The following is a 25,218-nucleotide window of genomic DNA, read 5'->3' as shown; positions in this document are numbered from 1 at the left end:
GACATCTGTGTGTTAAGTGACATGACATTTTGAACATATGCAATTAAGGTTTTTAAGTGGCTTTTCCAAAGTTTTAAAAAGTGCAGTGGGCAGGTAGACTGGATGGAGGATCAGTGAAGAGAACTGTGCCAGTTTCTCCCATGCGAAAGTGCATAAGATAAGCTGAATGTCTCAGATCTTCACCTGTGCTGGGAGGTGTTGCTATAAGAAGTGTGAATAATCATTCAGGAGAAACTGTGACCAGTGCACTGACTCACGCGCACAAGATAATGACGTAATGAAAGACTCACATTTAACTACTCACATTAAGTACTCTTATGAAGTGAGAGAATAGGATTGCTAATTTAGCTGCATTGCTGTAAACTGACTTGTAATTTTAGTAATTTTAAACAGCAGTATGGTATTTGGAAACGAGGCTGCGATCATGAACTCTCATGTGTCTGGGCAGAATCCCAAGCGTGCAGAAGCGCGAAAGCTTAGTCAGCCTGCTGGCCAGCAGCATGGGTCTTGCTAGTAGGTAGATGGGTGCTTGGCTAATTAAATCGATGATGGTTGGTTGTGGACACTTAGAACATGTTTACGTGAATACAAGTATGAACTTGCTCCAAGCACATGCTGGTATGGCCGGGTATGAACCCGCTGTAGTCTGGAAACTGTTGCTAAATTGGCGGTGTTAGGATTAGTACACTCTGCTGAGGAGCTGAGTTAACCACAATACTTCACTAGTAGACTAGTAGTCCAGTCCACACCTCTGGACTGGACCCAGTGTTGTCTGGCTAGTTCCAAGCTCAGAATGAGCTAACTTGTTTCTCTGTGTATCTGAGTACAGGTAACTTAAGATCAATTTAGGCCCATTCTTACTCAGCTTAGCAAAGCCCAGTTTACAGAAAGAAGTGTATTTGCATCCGGATAATGAAATTGTTTTAAAATCACATTTTTGTTTAAAAGATAGAATGGAGAGCATACCGAAATACAGGAGCAGCCTTAGCAGATTTCAGATCTATCACAGATAATGTTAAATGTGATCAATCCCTGCCATCGTAGTTGTAGCATTCTGCAAAGCAGCAAACCTAGGTTGTTTGGAGGGAGTGACATAATTTGTTATTGCAACGTGTGGCTTCATGCTGCAAAGTGTGGCTCAGCTGTTTGTGCTGAGGTTTCTTCATTGTGGTGAAAATGCTTATGACCAAATGTTTTCAAATGCAGCTGCCTAAAATCATATTTCTATATTCCTATTTATACAAAAGTATGCATGCAGCTTGAATTTTAGAGGCATAGAGCACTAGTGGCTCCACTTCTTCAGTGCTCATTATCTCTGGAAATCAGCCCTTTTTGGTGGTGTCTCACATGTACAATTAGGAGTTTTATTATAGTTGCCTAAATACAAAAGCTTTGGTCTTGAGTATTTTTTTTCGTTTGATCCTCTTGCTCTTTGCCGTGGAGTGTAGGATTTTTATTCATCCCACTGAAAATGTCACTAGACCAGCAATCCAAAAGCTTACTGCTTGTAATCAAAAGCGAAGATTGATCTGAAAAGCTGTACCAGGAAGTAGGAGAACAGAGCCAGTGGGAACTAAATTATTCTGGATAGCAAGACCCATATGTTCAGCGACCTGGTGAAATCTGTGCGTTGTTTTTCCATGTGATTTGCAAACGGCAAATAGCACTGCATCCTCTGCTTCTGTATCCTTGGGAATTTTTCATGGATTAGCACCCAAACCTGAAATTTAAAACAAAATTTGGGAGGGCCTGCTCCAACAATATAGCTTAGTGGGCATCTTACAAATAAGGGGAAAGAGGACAGCAAGAATAAGTTGCCGGATATTAAGTCTGCAAAATGTGGCTTAGATTGCAAGAGTAGACTGCAAGCAACTTATTTATCAGTGTGTGGTTCATTTCAAATTTAGGTTGATGCACAAACTGGTTTTGCGCAGGGATGCTCTAGCTGATTGCATGTTTGTAGCCTCACTTTAATCTGCTGTGCAGGCCATACATTTGACATCTCTCTGACACTGAGCATTTGTTACTCATCTCTCTGGATCCTCTTAGCATTCGTTCTAGAGATGTCTTTACTCTTTGGTTTATAAAATAAACACTGGTTGAACACATATTTCTGAGTGCACCAAATGCACATATCTTAGAAAATGCTCTTGGGGAAGATACTTTTGAGTTTTCTACTGAAGTATTATTTTCTTCTGTGTTCAACCAATGTAGTTCAAATGCTGGATTAACAATGATAAAAGCTCTAAGGGCAGAAGATAGCATCAGAGTATGTGTTCAGCTGTGTTGTTTTACTAACATTTCATTAGGACTCTGTAGGTCTTACAACTATTTCCATGTAAAATTTAAAAAAGACATGAGAAATGCACATAAACAAGGGTAAATAGTCACTTGAATAAAGTTAGTGCAAAGCTTGAGTATAAGTGCAGACATTTTGCAAACTTGCAGCAAATCTATTGCTAACCCTACGTCTCTGGAAAAAGAAGATTTGCAGAAACCATTTTGTCTGAAGATTTTAACTACTGTCAGCGTAGTATTTTCTTTCAGGCACAGTTCTGATAAGTAAGACGTATCAGCAGGTAACTTGTGTGTTAAATCTTTGTGCTAGAAATAGTCCTCCTCAAGCATGTACTATCCAAGTACTGCATGATGCCATTTCTGCTGGCAGGTGACTCCTATAAAATTTCAGTTCTGATGAATATGGCTATTGTAGCTGGATTTTCTCATCTGGCAGCCGTTTGCATTCATACAGAAAGGCTGTTTTGTCTTATTAGCTGTCACAAATGACAGCTTTGATTTGTAAAGAACTATTGGGGGGGGGTGTCTGCAACTGTGATGCTAATATAGGGGCTGGATAACACTGCAGTTTCTGCCCCGTTATACAACAAGGGCATGCACTTGACACAGAAGGTTACGGCGGTCTTGGTCATGCTTGGTGTTAGAATATATTAGAAGAGACAGAACCTTATGTATCTCAAGTGATATTTCTGCAGTTCTGTAATGTAGTGTGAATTTTTGTAGCTTTTTCTGCATTTATATAAAATATACTGTTGTGTGTTTTCTGACACTTCATTGTAACTTAGATTTTTCAGAGCAAGCCAGGAAACAATTGCATTGGGTATTGTGTGGTTCTAACAGGTTAAATGACATTGATTGATGAAGTAGTTGATTAATACAAATATATTATTTTCCATTAAAACATATATGCTCTGTTGAGTTGTGTGAACATATGTGGAAGCATTCAAAAGCCTTAGTGAAACTTAGGATGAATATTAAAGGCACTCAAGTTTATCTTTTGAATGCTTGTAAAGTTAAAATAGTTAAAAGTTATAGTAGCCTTTTAAATACAGCAGAGTATCCAAAGAATATTAAGCAGTGGGTACTAATATCTTGTTAATTAACTCTTTAGTAGTATCCGGCTCAGTGTTCAGCTGTAACACATCTTGAGCAGAAGGTTACATTCAGTTTACTGCTTTGTTAGAGTAACTACTGAAAATGAATCACTGTAGGATGAACTTCCAAAACTCATGTTCCAAGAATACCATCCATTCATCACTACTGTTAGTTCAGCTTGACTTCAAACTGTAAATATGTGAAACTGGGCTTGCTGAAAATTGTGTAAATGTCCTGACTGCTATCGCTTCAGATATCAGGGAGTGTGTGGATATAGGTATCTTAACTATTTAGCTTCCAGTCTGAAGTTGGGAACAGCAAAATCATTAAACTGTAAACCATGAAATATCACTTGCAAGTTTTATTTGCGTAATTGGTTACATCAGCAGGATTTTCTTACGGTGTACATTATAAAATACCAGCAGAGTTGATTTATGAGAGAAGAGCATGCAAGGCAGTTTCAAATTAGATCATAACAAAAGTAGGATAAGGCAAAGGAATCTGGGTTTTGTTCCCTTTAGTACATTTCATTTTATTACACACTGATCTTCCGCCTAGATCCGGCTGACTGTCTGGTGTCATTCAGGTGTTTGCGCCATGCTCCCTTAGACTCCCGGTTGCGCGGTGGTCTGAAGCTGGCCCTTCATGGGGCTGGGGTGTGCCTGGCACAACTTGCTCACTTGAGCTTTGAGCCTCGCTTCCAATGTGTTCACGTCTCATCTATTTCCTGCTTACCACGGGAAGCTCTTAGCTTATATGACTGTAGCTTTTCAGTATCCCCTTAAAATCATTGCAAGGAGGAGTTTCCATCTAGCTTGGCAATGCCTTCATTTTAGTGCGGCTAGTGGTTTTGAAGTCCTGCTGATGTCCTGTTACCGAACTGGAAATTGCTTTCTTTTGATGCTCTGTAGCAGGGCTTTTTACCTCATCTTAGGAGGTGATTTGCTGCTTGCTTACAGCATTGAAGTTGGAAGCAGAGAACAAACAGGCAGGCATCTTGAGTGGTTCAGAATTTTTCCCCAAATTGCAGGAAGCAGGAAAATGCAAGGCTGTCGTCTTTGGTGGGATTTATAAATAGCTGTAGTTGACTCCACCTTTCTATGTCTTGCTTCCAGGAACATGTTGAGCTAATGAATGTGAAGTATATTTAATACATGTGCAGTCTATTTCCTACCATCTTTCAAATTCTCCCAGTGCCCTTAAGAGTTTTAAATATTTTTCATCCAGTTTTCGGAAATAAGCCTTTAATTTTAATGTGAGCTGATTTAATGTGGGTTGAAATTCTGTTTCAGACAAATCCAAACAATTTTACTTCTATGGGTACATCTTCCAGCACTCAAAACAGTTGCATTTAATAATGAAAAAGTCGATAATCTCACAAGTGTATTGGAGAAGTCATTTCCCTTTCTTACAGGACTTTGTTGTGGTCATGCATTTTTTCCTCAACCTTGAGAACTGCCTTAAAAGTATTGCGTGAACATTTCCACATGACTGATTTTACAACAAGCAACATTTGTAATGCTTAAAATGACTAACCAATATTAGCATTTAACAGCTTTTCTGTGTGATATATAAGCTGTTTTACTAGTTATGTAGCAATGGTATCAGTAAGCGGTTAAGTTTATATGAAGGTACACAGAACTAGGAGCTTCCCATCTAAAATGTGGATGCCTGTGAGGAAGAAACAGTATTAGTACCAGTCAGAAGGGGCTAATGAGCACCTCCTATGACATATTTTAGCAGTCAATGCATTTCTTGAAGTTCTAAGGCTTTAGACTAATACAGAGGAAGAAAGCCCTTTCAGGAAAAAGGATCTGCAGTAGCTCTGAGGAGATTCAAACAAGCAGCTCTGTTCATAAACTGCTGTAAGAACCCATCTGATGATGTAATTTCTGCCTCTGATGAAACATTCCTGCACTTCTCTCTGCTGCTAGACAACCAATTTTGTGTTCTACAGACGTCAGGTCTTTCTTTATTAACATCTCAGTATCCATGCTTTTGTGGGAAAAACAGTGCAGGTTTCTTTTATGCAGGGTCTCAAGTTGATTGTTTGACCACTAACCAAATTGGTTTTGGCTTTACAGTCTGCTCTTAATAGTGCATTTACAACTTGCTGCTTCTGCCTTTTGTTAAATATTTCACACACACAAGTGGCAATGATTGAAATTAAACATGCACATTTTCCAAAGCATAACCTAAAACCAAAATAGTATATAATGTTAAAGCACGACAGTTGTTACAAATGCTTTTTAAGGACATACAGTGCGTTTTCATGGTCTCTGACATTTGACGCTTGCCTTTCATTGTCTAAATACAGTAATCTTAATGAAATTTCTTTTATGAGCCCAAATTTTGCATTTTAATATGCATTTATTAACCTTAAATTTTTCATCTTAATAAAAGTCTGAGATATATTCCTAAAATATTTTGCACATAACAGTAATGGTATGGTTATCTTAAAATTCAGTAATTGTTCTGGTAAGCTCATGATGACTTAACTTTTAGAGAATACACTGTATTACCCATGCAGTGGTCATAGTTTTACTGAGGTGACAAGACCTTTCCTTCTTGACTGTCACTCACTTGTAGTAGGAAATTTCATGTATAGAGCATAGCATATAGAGACAAAGCAATAACTTTCCATCTGTGTGGGCTCAAGGAATGGTGTTTATATTGTTGTGGGACTCCAGATGAGATCATGCTGCTGAGGACAGTCACTTAGATGTTATGATTTTGCTCTGCTGTGTAAATTGGTTTGTGCTTATATTACAGAGGCCGACCTTCTTAGTTGTAAAGCAAATATGAGATATGAAACAATGTTTTTCAGAAGATTTCAAATCCAGAAATGTCAGTAGTATCTATACTGACTCCTGAAATGGGGAGAAAAAATGAGGTTCAGCAAGAAAGAAAAAAATAAAAGCTGGGCAGATTTTCCTCAGTGTGAATCTGGATATTCGGGGCAGATAGTGAGCTGTGCTGGTACTGTAGAACAGTCGTATCAAAGGGAACCTTAATGCAGCCGTGCTCTCTCTTAGCTGGGTTTGAGTCATGTAGTCCAGAAGAAATTCGTCTTTGTTTTGGGAAAGCAGTTCAGCTGTGCAGCTGCTGAAGAGGATTGAACTGAGCTGTCAGTCACTGACCCAGATACCTGCACTCTGAACTGTCTGACGTGGGGATGTAGCACTGTACCTTTCTGCTGCCTTTGTATGAGGTGCAAGGCGGCACACTGTCAGGTTCATGTAACTGATTCCTTCAGCCTAGGTGAGGAACATAATGACCCACCATAAGGTAATAAATACAGCATGCAGCCAAAAAGGTTGAGGACATAGCTGAGACCAACTGTGCCTTTTATTCTTCCTGGCTAGTGTGACTAAAGGGAAAAGAATACATTCAGTATAAATGCAGCATTATTCTCAAAAGCAGTCATTTAATTTTATGCAACAAACTAAAGTGTGTTGCTTCTCCTTCTTCTCTTTCTCCCTCCCTCCAAATATAACAATTTCATTCAGCCTTACCACACATCAAGACTAGTTGGCAAGAAACAACTGGAGTATTTGCAATTATTTTAAACTGTAGAGATTTGTTCACTGCTGTCCCTAGAGGCCTAAAATGCTGTTTCTTTGCCTTTTAAAATCCTATTAGTCTTACTTTCTCCATTATTATGAGGGTGATCATGTTTCTGTTCCTCTCATTAAGTCACAAGCTGTCTTGATTTTTTTTTTAATTTCCAGCCCAGTCATTTCTTATGTAAAAACAAATCCTTCTCCCTCTAGTTTGAGTATGAATGATTATAGCAAACAGGTTTTGACCTATATAAGTAAAGTTAAATATTACCAAAGCTTTGCTTTCACATATTATTTCAAAGGTGAAAAGGAATATCAAGACTAACTAAAGTGGATTTTGCAGACTCTCTGAAATAAGAAGTGCTCATCTAATGAATATTATGATGCATTTCATGTAGTAACACTATGACTAAATAAGTCTTGTAATTTTCTTTTTGTTGGTCTGTTATTAGGATCCGTACTATAGATTTAATGACGTGATGTACAGATGGATCGCACTGGATAACTGGACTTATAGCAGGACATTCAAAACTCCTTTTGATGTCAGGTATGCAGTAAAGACATGTCTAACATAGTTCTGTGCCATCTTTCATGCAGAAATGTGAGTTAATCCATCAGTTCAAAATCCACTTAATACTTTTGTATCTAATAAAACAAATTATCCAATAGTGTGCAGCTGCAAAGCTGTTGCTAAAGAACACTTCAGTAGTTGCTTTTTCGTATTTTCTTTAATTGGTAAAAATTACTTATGAATTGCCAGCTGAGGAAGGGTAATACTTAGGCTAATTGGAAGCTAGCCGATCTGATATCTGGTGCGTATGTGAATGTGCTGTGTTGCAGACTTGAGCCACTTCAGCTGTCATCTTCATTTGACTATGTAAAATATAATGTAGCCACACTAAGTAAGTCAAGCATTTTTGGAGGTAGTTGAGGCAACTGCTGGTAAAGATGATGGTGATATAAATTTTTATATTGTCTATCTCCTGTGCATTGTTAACTCTGGTTTTCTAACAGTTTTTCATGTGTATGTTATGTTCTGTAGAAAGTGGCAGAAAGTGAATTTGATTTTTGAGGGAGTAGATACAGTAGCACAGATCCTGATCAACAATATCACTGTTGGGAGAACAGACAACATGTTCAACAGATATGTAAGTAATGTGTTTATTTCTGAAGGTGCTTCTGTTTTTTCTTCAAAGCCCTTATGTGCTGAGCACTTTCAGTGCATTCAAGTGCACATAAAAATAGGTGCTTGGATGCAGAAAGTGTGGACCTGAGGACTGCATGTGTAATCAGATAACTGTTAGAAAGAGAAGCATACTTACCTTTTCAGTAGCAACAGGGTCAGATCTAGAGGTGAATATGTCTTGTTCTAAATGAGTGGACCCATGCAAGAGGATCAGTTCAGCTAATAATAGAAGTCTTGCTTCTTGGGATCTGTCACAGCTCCAAGAAAACGTAAGCTTAAATCTGTTATAGTAGCTTTAAATCTGCTTACTAATTGGTATTAGAATGGTTTACATGTGAACACTGAAATGAAAATGTATATGTTGCAAAGCCTTTGTAAGTGTTTCCATGCTTTTTTTTTAATACAGGGGTTTTGATTTTTAATATTGGGCTTTTAATAACATTGTCTTGCACTTTTGGGCTTAGCCTATGTCAGTGTGAGAGTACTTCTCATGGAATGATCTTGTGAGTGGCAAAAACATTCAAACTAATTTTATAGCTTTAAAATATAACATTATTCTGGGTACTAGCATAAGGGACAATTCTTGCTTTTCTCTTAAAAGAATCAAAAAAGGAAAAGTTAAAGGAAGAATCTTAGTGGAATAACTGAATTACAAAGGAAATCTGGTGCCTTCATATCTTGGTGTTTACCGTTCTGGCAGGTTTAATTACAAAGATACGGGCCTGAGACATTCTGCCACCTGGGTCTGTGTGACCTGGGACAAATCACTTAGTTTCTCTGTGACTTAGTTTCACCATCTGTGAAATAAGAAATTTTGTACAGCTTTTATGAAATTGTAATTATTTACTATTTGGAGAGTATCTAAAGAATTGCCAGTAGCAGGCTCGGTAGAACTGGGAAGTGATATTATTTTGCCCTTATTTCTGCAACTTCATTCTGTCTCAGATTGTAACAGTTCATGAAATGGCCTTCACTGTAAAACCAGAGTGAACTGTATTAGATTGAGTCTAGGATTACTGTGACCCAGACTTCTGCTTTGTTCACTTGTTCCACATAACAACTACATCTGCAGGAGGGACTCTGTGAAGGCTCTGTATGGGGGACCCTGTTTGCTTTGTAATTTTCTGCTGTATGCTACACACGTAAGTGATGTTAGCTGGGCTGCTCACAAGTTGGAAAAAATTGCCAATACTTGGCTTGTCACAAATGAACACTGTGAAGAAGAAATTGGTGTTAGCCATTGGAACCATATTATCTTGATAGCACAGGATAATTCTGAAACCAAACATTTATCCTTCTACCCAGACGCACTGAAGGGGATTTTGTGACCCAGCGAGGAAGCCCCCAAATACTTTCTTTGGTGCTGGCATAGAATGTGTATCTGTACGTTTTGGGGATGAGAGTGCAGGTGGCATCAAATACAGCTTTGCAACGTTTGTGCAAAAGGCAGCTCGGTGCTTTGTGGTAGATGAGCTGGCAGCACAGCGTGAGTTGGAAGGACTCCTGTATAGACCAGCTTTCTGAGTTAAAACAAGGTGTCTTGCTAAAGATGCAGATGAGCTCTGAGTGAGGAAGGAGGGTGAAGATTCTCTTGCCATCCTTATCCTTCAAGTGCTTTTGTGTGCAAGCAGAGTGCTGCAGCCTGCAACTGGGGCTCAGAATGGGGAAAGTGATTTGTCCTGAAACATCTCCTTGTGTCTAGAATGTTACTGTGTAATTTCTTTTTTCAGCTGAAGAAGTAGTTTCTCTTTTCCTTCAAAACCAGAGCCTGTTGAGACTGTAGTTCAAATGCCTTTGAATAATACATGTATGGTATTAAAATCTCAATGTAACAGTGATTATAAATCTCATAAATAAATGTCAGTGTGGTAATGATTTTGTTCTGTTTTCTTGACCTAGAGCTTTGATATTACCAGTGTGATCAAGGAGGTCAATTTTGTCCAAGTCCATTTCTTATCAGCCATTTCATATGCAGCAGAGCAGAGCAGATGTCACAAAGTATACAGGATCCCCCCAGCGTGCCCTCCACCTGTGCAGAAAGGAGAGTGCCATGCTAATTTCATCAGAAAGGTAGGGGCAGAATTGTCTGTCTCTGACTTCAGGCTTGCAAAGAGGAATGCACCACGTGCTGTCCTTACAGATGTATTCTGAACCTGCATTGTCATTTTATAAGTAGGGCATATTTTTCATTGCAGCTTCCTTCTCCTGTCTCTGCTAGAAACCTGTAATCTAGCATGTCGATAATATAAGAGGCCTAAGAAGGCCAGGCTTCATATCTAGGTGAGAAGACTGTTTAAAAGGCTGTTTTCATCAGGGAGTGAGCAAGGAGACTTGCTGCTAAGAGAGCAGGATAGCATTGGGAAATGTGTAATCATTACATTTTGATCCACTGGGTGGGTTGTATGCTGACAATAGCAGTCACTGTTGCAAATACCAGTGTATATTGCCAAGGCTGTAAAAATCTCAGCCAAGCAGCTTTGTGAGTGTTTGCTATTGCTCATGTGCTGTGCTATTTATACTGGGCAGCTTTGGCATGTCCCGAGAATTGTTATCTAACAGAGGACCTGTTCTCATCTTATTATGGTGTTGTGAAGTGTGACTTGTAAGTACTTATTCAGTGAAAACAACAATGTAATATACAACGAATGAAGCTTAGCAACTCTGATTTAAGACATGGCTTCATTGCTGTTAAAACTTACTCAAGGCAAACTATCATTTGAGTAGCATCTCATGTATTTCTGGTAGCTTTGCAGCAGCTAGAGACAACGGCTAGGTGATCTTAATTTGGAATTTCTCTTTTCTGGGTGTTTTTCTATGTTTGTCTCCACTTTATTGCCTTTCTTGTTAATTATTTTTAATCTTTTTAATAAAGTCCTTTTAGAGCCTCGTCAAAAAAATGACTAGAATGCTGTTAATCTAAACCTGGATGAGATTTCCATTAAAATTTCTTAATGGAAAGATGGACTCCATGTTGTCCTGGAAAGATCCTTCATGATTAAGATGTTGTCTTTATTACTACTTGCTGCTATTTTTATTTTCATTACATTTTAGAAAGTTGTTTAATTCTGGGTTCACTGTGTTTCTTAGAAATCAGTGCAGGGAGGAGTTTGGAAGGCACTTAAACAGCTGTAGTCTTATTTATAGAGCAAAAATGGCCAGGAATTATTTTATGCTTTACTGAACGATACCTTTAAATTTGTAAGAAAGTACCTTACTGCTTTTCCTCAAAGGAGTTGTTTGTACTTGGAAGCTGCTCCAGACATTTCCAGAAACATTTTTAGTTCCAAGTATATGGTAACAACAGCAGCGATGTCACATTTAAAAGTAAACAAACATAGTAGGACATTGCTAAAGTAAGCTGGCTGCTTACCATCTTAAAGTAATGGAGAGCTGTTTACACGTTTGAGGTTCAGTATTAAGTGCAGTAAGCGTATCTAAATCTTAATAGGAATTTGTGGCAAAACACAAGCCTTTCACTGGTAATGTGCTTCAGTGATAGAAGCGTGTTGTTCTTGTTACATACTATTTCTGATAGCTGTCTCCGCAATATTATTAGTGAAACCTGACAATCTGTCAGTGATTCATTTGTTTATTTTTTATAAAGGGAAAATTACTTTCAGTCTGACTTGTTTTCTAAGAATGTGTTGTCCCTGTTTTTACACTTGAAATAGGTACAATGCTTCCTTCCTGGAAGGCTCTTTTGCAACTTGATAGGCAGGCAGGCTGACTCCAACGATGCAAGGGATAGGCCAGACTTGTGCAATGTGGTTTGCCAAAATTAGTATGCCTTGGCTGTAAGTTATTAGTCTCTAAATTTAGAACTGTAGGTCACTGTACAAGACTTTAAGGAGATCTATTGTATTTGCTTTGGGGGCTGGGGCTGTGTGAAGCTTGGAGGACAGCTGAATAGATGTCTTCAGGGGATTTGTTAACTAGAGGTCTGACCAGGTTTGAAAACAGCTAAATGGAAAGCAGCGTAGGTACTTCTCTGCATGACCAGCATTTTATAATTCTGACAGTTATTCTGATGTTAGAACCAGAACTAAGCTATTTCTCAACCATGTTTTTGTTCCCTTTGTTTTTGTGTGAGAACCATAAAAAGGGGAGAAATGGTGAACATGACTGAACTACACAAATGCACCAGACATACACATCTCTTTCCTTGTACTACTCTGTGGTGTTACAACAAAAAATAGGGGGTAAAGTATTTCAGATATACCCACTATTTTTAATTTGTTCTTTTAGAATACTTTAAGATTTATAACCATCAGTTTTCTGCTTACTTTGTCTTTTAGGTATACAATTAAATACTGACATTACCAACTGAGATAATTTAGAGCTGAATTGAGAGTAACCTGCTGGCTTGGTTTTTTGATTTTTACTGTTTGGTTTTTTAAGCGATGGGCTAGGTCGTCTTTTGCTCTCTCAGTAATATAAAATTTTTCTATACATGGATGTTTAATACATTTTTTATGTAATATAGGTAGTAGCAGCAGAGTTCTGGTCGAGAAATAAGAGAAAAAATACTGTAGGCCCTTCTGGGTTTAGGGAAATTGGAAAAATTCTTTCAGTGCATGGTAATATTTTATTTCTAGATAGCAAATAATTTTTATTTCTGGCACAGCATCAATGTCTGTGTGAAAAAAAAGGCAATTGTAACATAATCATTCTGTATTCCAGGAGCAGTGTTCATTTAGTTGGGACTGGGGCCCTTCTTTTCCCACTCAAGGAATCTGGAAAGATGTTAGGATTGAGGCCTATAACCATTATCACCTGATTTACTTTTCTCTGACTTCTTTCTTTGGTAAGTTGTGTTACTACTTTTTATTGCTGTTTCACCTTTGGAATACAAACTATTTTATTGTTAAGCTCAATTAACTGTCTGTTTAGGAAAGGTTCTGTTGTTTTATTATGACTTTGTGTGTAGTTCTTACCGCAGCATACCCTTTTAGGTCTTGAAACAGTACTTCAGTACAAACGATAGTGATTAAAAATGTTACAGTTCAGAATATTTTTTTCTCTTGAAGATCTCCAAATAACTGCAGAAATATATGTAGCATAGCTGTGGTTAAAATGTCTTTTTTTATTGGCATGCATTTTCACCAAGACTCCAAATAAATATGTATCACTTTTGTCTCACCTCCATTTAAAACAAAGGCAACGCTGCTATGGGAATTTAGTTTTGTGTTGGGAAGACAAATGCACAGTGAACAGAGTTTCAAGAGCACTGAGTTTTCAGGACACAATGTGAAGTCTGAGAGAGAAAAGCAGTCGTGCTATGCAAGGATAATTTGTTAAGGCTGCAATTTGAGAGGATAGCCTCCTGCGTTCCTGCTACCTAACTTACCAAACCGGTTTCCTCCCTTGACATGGTCTTTGATTTTCCTCTTTGTCCTGAAGATCATTGCAGCTGAGCAAAAGTAGTTAATTTTCTGTTGAAACTTTCTGTAAACGGTAATATGCCCTATTGTAGACCACCCGCATGCTTGCTTTCACTGCCTGTTGAGCCCAGTCTTCAGTGGAGTAAAGGCTAGCACGTGAGTCCTCTACACTGGGTTGAATTTCAGCCCTTGGGAATAGAGTTGTTGTGTATGAATAAAAGAGGAAGACGTCACTCCCTGGCTGCTTTTAAAGCTTCCTGAAATAGCTGCAGGTCTTAGCTAGAATTAACGTGACTGGAATTTCCATGGAAAGCCCCAGCACAGACTCTGTCTGCTTGTGCTCTCTAAAACTTAGTTACAGTAAAAATCTTTCCTGGTCCCTCCCACATTCCCACAACTCCACCTTCTGGTAAGTAAAGTCTTATTCTCTGGATAAGTGGAAAGAGAAAACCTCTCTCATTCAGCAGAGAGTGGTTTGGAACCAGAGCCAGAGTTTATTAGTATTCAAACATAATAACATTTGAAAAATAAAGAGTAAATGAACAACTTGAATTTAAGCTGCCAATGCAGTTATATTGCTCATCAGATTTGGTGTCATAGCCTTTTGACCACTGAGTCTGTAAAAGATTCATTGTTCTTGATTTGTGTGCCTAGACCCCACAGTTCATGCAGTTAAGTGGGCTGGAATTTCTATATGCCCTTGGAGGGGAGGGAAAACACACTGTAATGGCTGACCCTTGTGGGGTGGGTGGTTTTTTAACCCCTTCAACATTTCTGAAAATTGGTCTTCCCAGGGTAGTGCTGGGTGTAATATAAAGTTGGGAACACATTCATTGCTCTTTATTCTACAAGACAGTGAAAATCACACCAGGGCTGAATGCAGTTCTTTGCTTTTGGAGGGAGCTCTTTTTCTCTCCTGGAGGAAGGAGAGCTAGAATATATACATGAAAAGAGAAAGTAAGTGATTAGTAGTTTGTGTATACAAAATGTGTCTTAGTTCTAGTTTTCCTTGGCTTCTGTTTTATCTCCTTTTCTTAAAATGTTCATCTGTCATATTTGAAGTAGAGGATTAGCCAGGCTATGTTTGTAGCTAGGTAATTTAATTGCTGAAGTCAATGGGAAATTTACACATTAATCTTGAGTACTCTTGACCCTGGCTTGCTTTATTCAGTAAGTTCTGAAAAGAAGAGGACCGTCTGAGGTAACTGTAGAGAGATCTCAGGGAAGTCATTAACTTGTTTCCTCCACCACACTTTGGTGACAGAAAGGACATAAAGATACAGCCTGTCAAGTCTAGACACAATGGGCCCAATTCATCCCCAGCATAACTCCATTCATTTTGTCTACTGACTCTGGGATGAATTCAGCTCGTTTTCTGTTAATACTGGTTTTGTTTCATCGACAAAAGTGATTGTACTGCCTTGTGATTACGATCTTTCCCAAAGAGTACCATGTTCATATGAGTGCTGACTAAAAGCAAATATAATGTCTATGGGAGTTGGTTGGAAAAAATCTTTCCTAATGAAGTGGCTGGTATCATGGTCTCTGACTTTTGTACAGAACTCTGAAAAAACCCTGGATGGCTTCTGAATGAAAAAAAGAGTTATAAAACATAAACCATATTGCATAGTTCTCTTCTGAGTCAGCAAATGTAAACAGAGATATCAAATGCACTAAGAAGATTAACCTTGTAGGTCTGGTTCAAACACAGACTGAAAATTGTTAAATTTAATCTGAGGTTTTTGAATTGTTTCTTTGATGAGAGATCATGTTAACTAATAGGTATATAAACACAATTCCTAAATGCCCATTTTTTTTCTCCCCCTTCACTTAGTAAAGAGTACTCAGCAGTGGAGTCTTGAAATCGAGTCTATTTTTGATGTAGTCAGCTCCAAGCCAATTGCAGGTCTTGTGACTGTGAACATTCCCAAACTGCAAACGCAGCAAACATTCAGTGTGACGCTTCAACCTGGAGAAGGCAGCATTGTGCTGCTTGTAAACATCAACAAGGTAAGGAGGTGTGTGTGGAACCCTAGCCAACTGCAAAATGTTTCCTCTGGTTTCCAATGTGTCTTTCTGCCTCCATGCCATTTTTAGGTCTCCCTCCCCTTCCTTACTGTGTTCCTGACTTTAACAACAGTTCTGTACCCCTTACAGGATAGGAGAACAGGTTTTTTCCTCTCTAAAAACTGTTGTCTGTGTGGCTACGTGGCTCAGTGTCAAAAAGATGATGAAGCCTTTCCCTTACTGCAAAACAAAAAGATCACACCATCACCAGTCACTGTAATATGAGCTATTCAGGTAGATAACCTTTGGATACTCTGTGTCATTTCACCTAACTAGCAGTAGGTATCTTGTCTCCCATGCTATTGTTTACTGTACTGATTGGGTCTAGAAATACTACAATATGCATGGTTCTCCCAGGAGAGAGAGGAAATATTCCTCATGCCTCTGATACTCTTTCAGGTAACTAAAAGCAAAAGAGCTCTATAAAGAACTTGTCTGACAGTAAGGTTGGTGGAAATTTTGTGGAGTAGTACTTCTTTATGTTGGCTTGTAGTCCCTTAGGTAGACAAAACTCAGGAGGGATTTTATAGAGGTAAAGGATGCTCTAATAAGGAGAGAACTCAATTGTAAAATGATGAATTTGGTATACACTCCAGTGCTGGAAGAGGAAAGAATTGGTCTGCTTACATTCAGAGGGTGTTGGGAAACTATCTTCACCAACATTATTTAACTTCTATAGAATTTATTTTGTTTGTAGGGTTGGAGTTGTTTTTTTTTTTTAGAAACTTGAGTTTTATCACACAAGTGTAATTAAGAAAAGATATATAGGCTTGAGAGATGAAGAAAATCACCGTGTCTGTTCTAGTTGACAAATAGGTAGGTGTCTTGAATTAGGCAGTGAGCCCAGTGTGGCAAAAGGAAGCATGAACTTTGTTTTGGCTTCTTGCTCAGAGAGCAGGGCCCTAGTAGAGCTGACTGTGCAGAACTGAACCTGACAATGGCAGGCCCAGGCCAGTGGGCAGGGAGAGAGCCCTGGCAGGTGCAGTGGCAGCCACAGCTGGTGATGTTCTCCACTGCAGCCAACAGCATAACAGGAGCTGCCTTCTGCTTCACTGCCACAGGGCACAGTTAGATTTGTGGGTGAGCGATGTGCTGTGAGCAGGAATTTGGGGCTTCTGACAATTCTGGCAGTTAATAATGTCTGAGGGTCTGCCCTCAAACCTTTGTATATTTTACTGGCTCTACTGATTTTCTCTGTTGCTGTGTAACTCTGTGTTTGTTTCCCCAGTTTGAATGCATTATGCCTGTATTCTCAAGTTCTCTTGTCAGTTGTTTGAGTGGAGAAAAAGCACGTGTTAAAGGCAAGCAGGGTATTTATGTTCTAGTATGCACACTTAGTGACTTGCATCCTTATGTGCTTTGTTTTATTTTGACAGGAAAGCATAAAAGTATACAAACATATGATTTTTGTTACTGTTGTCATTTGACATGCAAGTTGCATGAGCAATTACAGATATCCAGTTTCATTTAAAACAATCATTAGCCTCTGCTTAGCCTTTTCAGGGATTACATTAAGCAGGCACTGCAATGTGAAACTTCAAAAATGAATTTTTAATTGCCCCAACTTCAGAAGAAATCTGTTAGTGGAGTATGACTGCAAGTTTGTGAGGAAGCACTTCCTTCAGAGCAGATACAACAGTATTCTATTATTCTTTGTACACAAAAGGCTTTACTGCATAAATTCACATCAGCTGTTTTTACGAGAAGCCTTGCAATGTGTTCTCATGTGTTGATGAGCCTAACGGAGCCCTTACTCTGTACAGCAGACTTGTGTGGTGCATGTTAAATAGTGAGACTTCACCACAAATTTATTTCTAGTTGAGAGCTTATTGCAGATTATGTTGCAAAGTCAGTAGGTGTTTGAGTGGTGCATATCACCCGAGATGTGTAGCAGTCTTCCTGCAATTGCCGCACAAAGTGCTGTGTTGCTAACATGACAGCAGTTCGCTTATCAGCTAATGGCGAGCATGCGGATGACATCATTAGTGGCCAATGAGACACTCCAGCCGTGCCAGGCGGCTGCAAACACTCCCTTGTTGTTGAGGCACACGCTGATTTTGTGCTTCCATTTGTGTCCGTGCAACACAGAGATTAGTACTTCTGCACAAGCAGTTACGATATTTCGGTATGAGGGAAGCTGAAATGTTGGTCGATACATTCATGATTATGTCCAAGTATGGCTACAGCAAAACATATTGTTGGGCTACCCTCTGGCCTCATTTTACTTGAAAAGATTGAGGCACTCCTTACATGACTCTATTCAGTGCTGATCCCTCCATTGTTTGGTTGCATGCATTATTGCTTGCTTTCCACAATTTTTGTGTTGTGCACTCAACTGGCAAATGTTAGCAATAGGATCGAGCAGCAGAAGTAGGCTGCTGGAATGAGAATATAAATATTACTCTGTGACTAGAAAAATGAAAAAATGAAATTCTGTCATTCTAGAGGTAGGGTTTTTTTTGTTTGTAAAAATTATGGAGTACTAATGATGTGATTAGGAAGCATAGAGAAAAAGCAGAAAATACTTAAAAGAATTAAACTTATAATTTGACTTAAAAGCTTGACATAAGTGAAGCAGTCAGTATGGTCACATATTACCAAAGCCACAATTGAAAAGTGTCATCTCTGTGTATTGAATGTTATATGTGATCGGTAAAAAGGTCGATGAGAGGAGGGATATGATATAGAGGCTAGTGAACAATGTCTGCTCCTGACACAGATAATTGAGTTTTAGAGGAATATCCTGGCAGGGTATCTCAGCTGAGAGGTAGCAGCTAGGTGTGTACATGCATGTGTATGCATGCTCATGGCCTTTTGTGGACACAAGATGAAGCGATAGCCTGGACTTCAGTAGAAGAAATCATGCTTCTCTCTTTAAGTAATTTTCACCTCAGAGCTGTAGCTGGAGAGATCCGAGTTACCATGGCTCAGCTGAGGCACATAAACTCATTAGACTTGTGGTAATTCACTGAAAGATATCTGGGCCATTAGGCCTATGTTATGTGTCTTTATATACACGTTGCTCTGACTTTTCCTCTTGTATGTTCAAGAGTTCTACAGTGGAGGCTTGGTGGCCAAATGGACATGGAAAGCAAACTGGATACAACATGACAACAACTTTCATCATGGAGGGAGGATACCAGATTGAAAAATTTTCAAAGGTGAGTGCTTCAGCTTGATTACAGCTGGCATTGCCCTGCTACTGTTAGGATGTCTACTCTGTGTAGCAGGTATCTAGAGTTTTTAAATATTTTCCTGGATTGTAATATGCATGTGAAAATGCTAATGAGAAACAAGAAGGTTTTTTAATGTCACAATGTATGTTTACCTGTTTTCTGGTAGCCTTAGCTTGTATGGACACCTTTACTTGCATTCAGACTGGAAGATGGCTTACCATTAGTTGGAAAGCTCAGAAATTAAAAAAGACATTTACTTCTTAAGTTTTATATCTTATGAAAAAAAGCACTTTTAAACTTGATGTATCATGCTGTTGTTTTTGTATCATGCGCTAAAAAACCCTTTTAGATTTCTATAGATTATGTGAAGGTTTATTACTGAGATTTTTCTTGTTAATTCAATTTTTAAAAAACTTGTGGGATAGACACAGTCCTAAAAAGCTAACATACATTCACTTATTAGAATGTGACAGATGTGCTTCAAGTTTAAGAAGAGGTAACATCTTAAATATGACCATGAAAGTAATATTCCAGGAATATTTGCATAAGGGTTCCTGTAACACAGTGGCTGTATAAATACCTGTTTGTTTTTACTAAGAAGCCTTGAAGAGGTAATTTACAATTGTCCTTTGGGGGGGGGGAAAAATCATACAAATTAGACTGGGCTCCTTAGGCCATCAACATGTGGAGACAACCAAATAAATTTACATGTTTATTAGGTGGTTCTGATGTGTATTGTTTCACTAAAAACTAGTCTGGTCACCAGGCATTTAAAACTGCTATTTGCTGTAACATTTGTTCACGTGAAAAATTCTATGAAAAGCAGTAGCTTCTGGAATCCTAGTCTTTATAGGGCTAGCCCTTAGTTTGATTATGAAGTCATAATAATAATTCTCTGCTATTATTAGCAATTTAATTTTGAAATAATTAAAAACCCACACCAAACAAACATGGCATATTATGCTTGGAAAAACTGGTTGTAGGAAATATGGTTATAAAGCCTGTAAAAAGGAGAATTCTTGTTGCTACCATGTGCATACTACACAATGATAGGAAAACTAATTGATTCCACTTGGGTGGTTGCATCAGGATATTTCATAGAGCCCTGTGGCATATGATCATAGGGACTTCATGATCTACAGAAGATATTCAGAAGGCTCTTCTTTTTTTTCCCCTTACAGGGAAAGAGGGGAAACAGAGCAAATGCACCACATAGTGGGCATTATAAATTAATCAGCGTATGAAGCCTTTACAGATACATAGTGTATAGTCTAGTCTTCCTTCATGTGTTCTGTGAAGCTCTATCTTGGATTCTGACAGACACACACACCACCACTACTACTACTCCCTGTCCCAAGCTGTGTGAGTGGAAAAAGGCTCCATATGCATTTTTTTTTTCATGTTTAGCACAATTTGTTCTCATGTCTGCAGGACTGAATAGCAACATTCGTATGGCTTAATAAGAACTTTGAGTAGTTCAGGAGATACAATTGGGGATAAATGTTCCTGAAAGCTATTGTTCTGTTGTCCACCTAGTACTGTATTCAGGTGGAATACATTTCCCACCCCCAGTTCTGTTTTTAAAAAAGAAAAAAAATTAGGGGTGAGACATTTCACAAGTGGTTTGTCTCAATAGGAGTACCTACATAACTTTGGACAGGTGAAAACTAATGGCCGAGTACTGTATACATGAGAAAACACAGCTTGGTCTTATGTCAGATTCGGCTACCCTTAGCTTGAACTTCTCTGTTTTCTGACACGTTAGTCTCTGAAACACTAACTAATCCTCTGGTAAAATTTCTGGGTAGCCTCCCAGTATGTACTGGCGGGAGCTCTATAGAGCTCTAGCCAGCTGTACTGGGAGCCTCTTTGGCTGAGGGAAGTACCTACTCACTCCTGTTGAGAGTAGCAGAAACCCAAAACAGAATAAAGCCAACATAAAGGACAGGGCTGGTTTGGGTTTTGTTTTTCAATTTGAATACTTTGGTTTAGCGTTTGTTTCTCAGGATAGTGTGAAACAAAGTCATAGCCAGAAATTATCTCAGAATGAAACTGGTGTTCTTGAGGGAGGGTCTATCCAGTCCTGTTTGCTATTGATAAGTTGCTGTTCTTCTTGCTATGCCTACATCAAGGAATTTATTACTTCTTTCATTGCCTCATGAGACATTAGTTAGCTTTTCAATTCTGTTTCCCCATCTTTCTGCATGCTTATTTCTTCAACGCTAATTAGAGGGTTTTTTAATTTCATGAAGCTATTTTAGTACTTGGAAGATCTTAACCTCTAGCTGTCTTTCCCTCTTTCCCCCCAGGCCTTTTAGCATGACTTCCAGAAGTCTTTCCTTTTAGGCTTTGTAGTTTTCACATCATTTTCATGCTGTGTTCTAATTTGTTAGGTCACTGGGGTGTTCTGTGATCTTATTTCAGCTCTAGGCATCTTCATCCCTATTACTCTTTCTACTGCTAAATCTGGGAATGCCAAATGTGATCCACAGGTCGCTAACTGGGCACAAAGCCTTTGTATGTGTCTTTTTTAAGACAGGTATTTGTTTCTTAATTGTGCACAGAACCAGCTGATTGGTCTGTGGTGGCTAGAGAGCCTGTGTGCTCCAAGACTGGAAGAAATGTCCAGTCCTCAGGCAGCAAGGTCTATCAGACAGATTTCAAGGTGGCCAAGGTCCTGGTAGCCAGAAAGGCATGTAACCAAGCATGCCAGATGCCAGTTGTCTCCCCTTGCCCTTCTTTTACCCCACAAGGCAGAAGGAAGCTACTGTATGAACAGGTGCTGTATTGCCAGGTGGGCCCCTGGGGAGCAGTGGAGTGGGAACACAAAGGCACTGAACCTTGAAGGCCTGGGAATGTGAGATAAGGCTGAGGAGCTTTTCCTCTTGCTCCTGCTGTATGGGTGGTCCTGACTGGGTGTTTCAGCCTCTCGGATTGCCTCGGATTTGGCCAGTTGCATGAGTTCCACTTGAGCATGAATAAAGCAATATCACGTTACTTCTGTTAGTCATATAAATACTCTGTTACAAGTGCACTCAGAGGCAGTCCCAGCCTGCCTGATGACACCCATTAAGAGACCTCCCAAATACTTTCGGAGCCCCAACTATAAATTCCATTCCATTTGTGCCACAAAAAAGAGCTACACTGGAGACTGAGGAGTTTTTCTCCAGCTAGTTGAGTTCACTGGAGAAAGGTCAGAACTTTTTCACTAGCGTAGTACTCATAACGTAGTTTTTCTTTTGCAGCCTTCAGTAGTTAGGGCAACTGTGAAAGTTTTATGAAATATTGGTTATTTTTTTAATTCATGTTCTCATGTTAAAATAAACCTGCAAAATTCTAGGAATGGGTGTAAGACTCTTGTCCTAAAGCTAAGTTTGTCATGCTGGTCTATATTCAACCAACCCTGTGTGCAATGGGATCACAGTAGAAAAAAGGCAGGGCACGCTGTCCACAGCATATGTATGTGCACAGGGATATTGGATGGGGAGTCTGAAGTGGCCTCTCAGTGGTCTGACTTTGTAGTTTTTCTCTAGCTGGGAATTTCTTTAGTGGTACGGATGCTGAGCTCCGCTTGCAACTAGTCCACTGTTGCCCCTGGGGCAACACTGTAAAACACTGCAGGGCTTGGGGCAAGTCCCATTTTTATTCATTCAGTTTCTATGTTTTAGTCATTGCCATGATGCAGAGTGGTTTAGTTTGAGGTCAGTGATCAGTGGCCTCTACTCATGCATCTAGTTAGCCATGTGCATTGTCTCTGTCCAGGTGTTTAATAATTGTCCAGTTGGACTAAGAAGCACCAAAGAGGAAGGAAAAAAGCAGTGATTTTCTTTGTCTTCTCTACCACTAGAAATAATTTTCTGTCTATCTGTATGATTTTTGATAAGCAGAAGGTTTAAAAAACATAGTTCCACAGTGGGATTAGTATTTTCCCATTTAACTTCAGCCTTGTCTGGTGTGTGAAATAAAGAATACGTTTTGTCTTAGGTATATCACTTGCACTTAACTAGGTTAATTTTAGCCTGATATACTGACAGATACTTGTCTCAACTGTAGCTTGTGGCAGAGAGAGAACAGGCTGTACTGTACAAGCTGACCTTTTGAAAAGGTATAGCAAATAGTCATCTGAGAGAGGAGTGGTTGCTGTCTTAAGGGTAGTCTAGCAAAAATGAGGTTCCTGCCCTCCTGATCCAAACTTGTTGCTTGTTGTCAGTTGGCTGAAATTTACTATTAGCTTTCCTTCACTTTATTTGATTTCCCAGTTATCTCCCTATGGCAATGAGCAACAGGTACCAGTAAGAAAAAGAGTTTTCTTTCTGGCCTAGATAAGTTGAAGTGGAAGAAGTATGCAGGAGAAAAAGAAGTGTAAAACATCCCTGAAATAGATGTTTTCTGTAACGCTTTGCAGCTGTGCAGGAGGCTAACATGGCAGCTGCTCCACATCTGCTCCATGGCAGGTGGGGAAGACACCCCTACAAATAAGGGATCAGTGCAAAGTATTATTGCAGTCAACTAACTGCTCTCTCATGACTGTGGAATTGACTGTGTTTATGTCAGCACAATCAGGATACCCCTCAGAGCAGCGTTTTGCTTTGACTGAAGTGTAAGTCCCTGAAAAATGTCCAGAAAGATTTCTTGAGAACTTTTCCTCCACCTGCAGCAGGAAGGAGGAATGTTTTCTTGTTTCAGCATCTGCAGTACACAATACCAGATATTAGGCAGAAGGAGCAGCTGTAAAAGTTTGGCTTCTGCTTGAGATGTGCTTTTAGCTGGAATGACTTTTAGTACCTTACACAGAGTTAGTGGTTATTTAGCTGAACTGGTCTCTCTGAAACCTTACTGCTGATTGTACTGTTCAAACACAGCTGTGATGGCCAGAGGGTCCTTCACTGCCAAACTGTCATTTGTGTTTGCATGCATACCTTTTCTTCTCTGAAATTGCTACACCTATTAAAAAGGTATCATTTCAAGGCAGCAAAAGAAGAACATTTTGCTTTTACTGGATGAACTTGGAAGTAGGCATTCAGGGACAAGCAGCTGAGCTGCTGCTGTCTCCTCCTGTAGTAAGGAGAAAATTGCAGCTTAAATGGTGTGTCTGATCTGATGCAACCACTGTATTCTCACTGGATTTCTGACTGAATTCTACAGCAAGCAAACATGCACCTGTCTCTTACATATATACACACATGCACGTGCACACTCATTTTTGCATGCTTTCTCTCTCAATATGATAGTAACTTTAAAAAGTGAACAGGTTTATTAGGAGGATTCTTTTTAGCCCTGTTACAGTGTGTTTTAATCAAGTAGGAATTTAGAGAAGAGACTGTGTCTTTTGACTCATTGACAAATTCTAAGCTGTTAGTGTTCAGTTGAATTCCTTTTGTAATAGTTTATTTTGTTTTAATTTATTTTTATCTGCTTTAAATCTAAGTTTCATGTCTTCACAGGCTTATTTTCGGACAGTAGAACTTGTTCAGGAGCCTATTCCTGGCTCACCCGGTCTGAGTTTCTACTTCAGAATCAACGGCCGACCCATTTTCCTTAAGGGTTCTAACTGGATTCCAGCAGATTCTTTCCAGGACAGAGTGACCTATGACACGTAAGCCACATTTGATGTTCTCTAAGGTAAAAGGATCATGTTTTCCTTCTCCTGATTCTCTATCTGCCCTCTATCAAATGGTGGAATCAGCGAGTGGAACTTTTTTCAAGGTAGGACACTAATTGTTGTGGGTTGGAGGCCTCAGAATTAGGGCTTAATTAACATTAATAGATGTGAGTGATGTTCAAGGCATGTAAGTGCAGTAACTGATGGGAAGACGGTTGTTTGCTGTCCATAGGTTACTGATCTTTCAGGTATTTTCGGCGATGATTCTCAGGCTGCCTGATCCTATTGCCTGGGACACGTTCATTGGTACTCAGAGGAAGTGTGCTTTTGCCATGTCTCAACTCATCTCATGCAAGGAGACATGAGTGCATAGTAGCCTCCCTCCCCTTCTCCCCCCTGGTCCAGGCTTCTTGGATTTCAATGACACAGCACCCCAGAGATGTGGGTAGGATGGGGGCCATGCTGTACTTTGACAAAGCTTTGCTCTGGGTACTTGGGGAACCAGGACAATAGGGCATGCTGCAGTGTGCATTCACATGCAATTTAGAGACTGCCAGTATGATGAAGGAAAAAACTAACGGAGCTTAAATCCCTTAAAATGAGATTCAGAGTCTCAGTCTTTCTCCTCCCTCTCTCATTCCTCCTTCTCACTGTGCATTGTGGAACTTGGGAAGAGAATATAGATTTCAGAATGTGTTTAAAAGAGGATTTGAACTCAAGTGACTGATATTTAAAGCAAGTAATTTCTACAGAGAAAAGAAAAACCTGATTAATAAAATACAGTATTTCTAAATCTGGTCCTGCCAGTACTTCTGTAAAAGCACTTATTTGCATGTATCACTCCATCTAT

At 39.2% G+C, this 25,218-nt stretch overlaps 1 protein-coding gene across 8 annotated transcripts in view; it reads left to right on the top strand.

The window, feature by feature from the left end:
* MANBA (mannosidase beta) overlaps positions 1-25,218 on the top strand; it is a 59,975-nt gene that overhangs the window by 14,042 nt on the left and 20,715 nt on the right. For all 8 annotated transcript variants that reach the window (XR_008577158.1, XR_008577157.1, XM_054825657.1 and 5 more), the window contains 7 exons: positions 7,409-7,503; positions 7,999-8,104; positions 10,042-10,212; positions 12,823-12,946; positions 15,358-15,533; positions 18,641-18,751; positions 24,211-24,362. Coding sequence is in view for 6 of the 8 variants with exons in the window: in XM_054825652.1 (XP_054681627.1) it covers positions 7,409-7,503; positions 7,999-8,104; positions 10,042-10,212; positions 12,823-12,946; positions 15,358-15,533; positions 18,641-18,751; positions 24,211-24,362 (935 nt within the window). In the remaining 2 variants the exon portion in view is untranslated. The remainder of the gene's footprint in view (positions 1-7,408; positions 7,504-7,998; positions 8,105-10,041; positions 10,213-12,822; positions 12,947-15,357; positions 15,534-18,640; positions 18,752-24,210; positions 24,363-25,218) is intronic.

This window comes from Grus americana, chromosome 4 (assembly GCF_028858705.1).
Source record: "Grus americana isolate bGruAme1 chromosome 4, bGruAme1.mat, whole genome shotgun sequence".
In the NCBI taxonomy this organism is placed as follows: Eukaryota; Metazoa; Chordata; class Aves; order Gruiformes; family Gruidae; genus Grus; species Grus americana.
The sequence above is the reverse complement of the archived record's forward strand: the minus strand, read 5'-3'. Positions and strand labels throughout refer to the sequence as shown.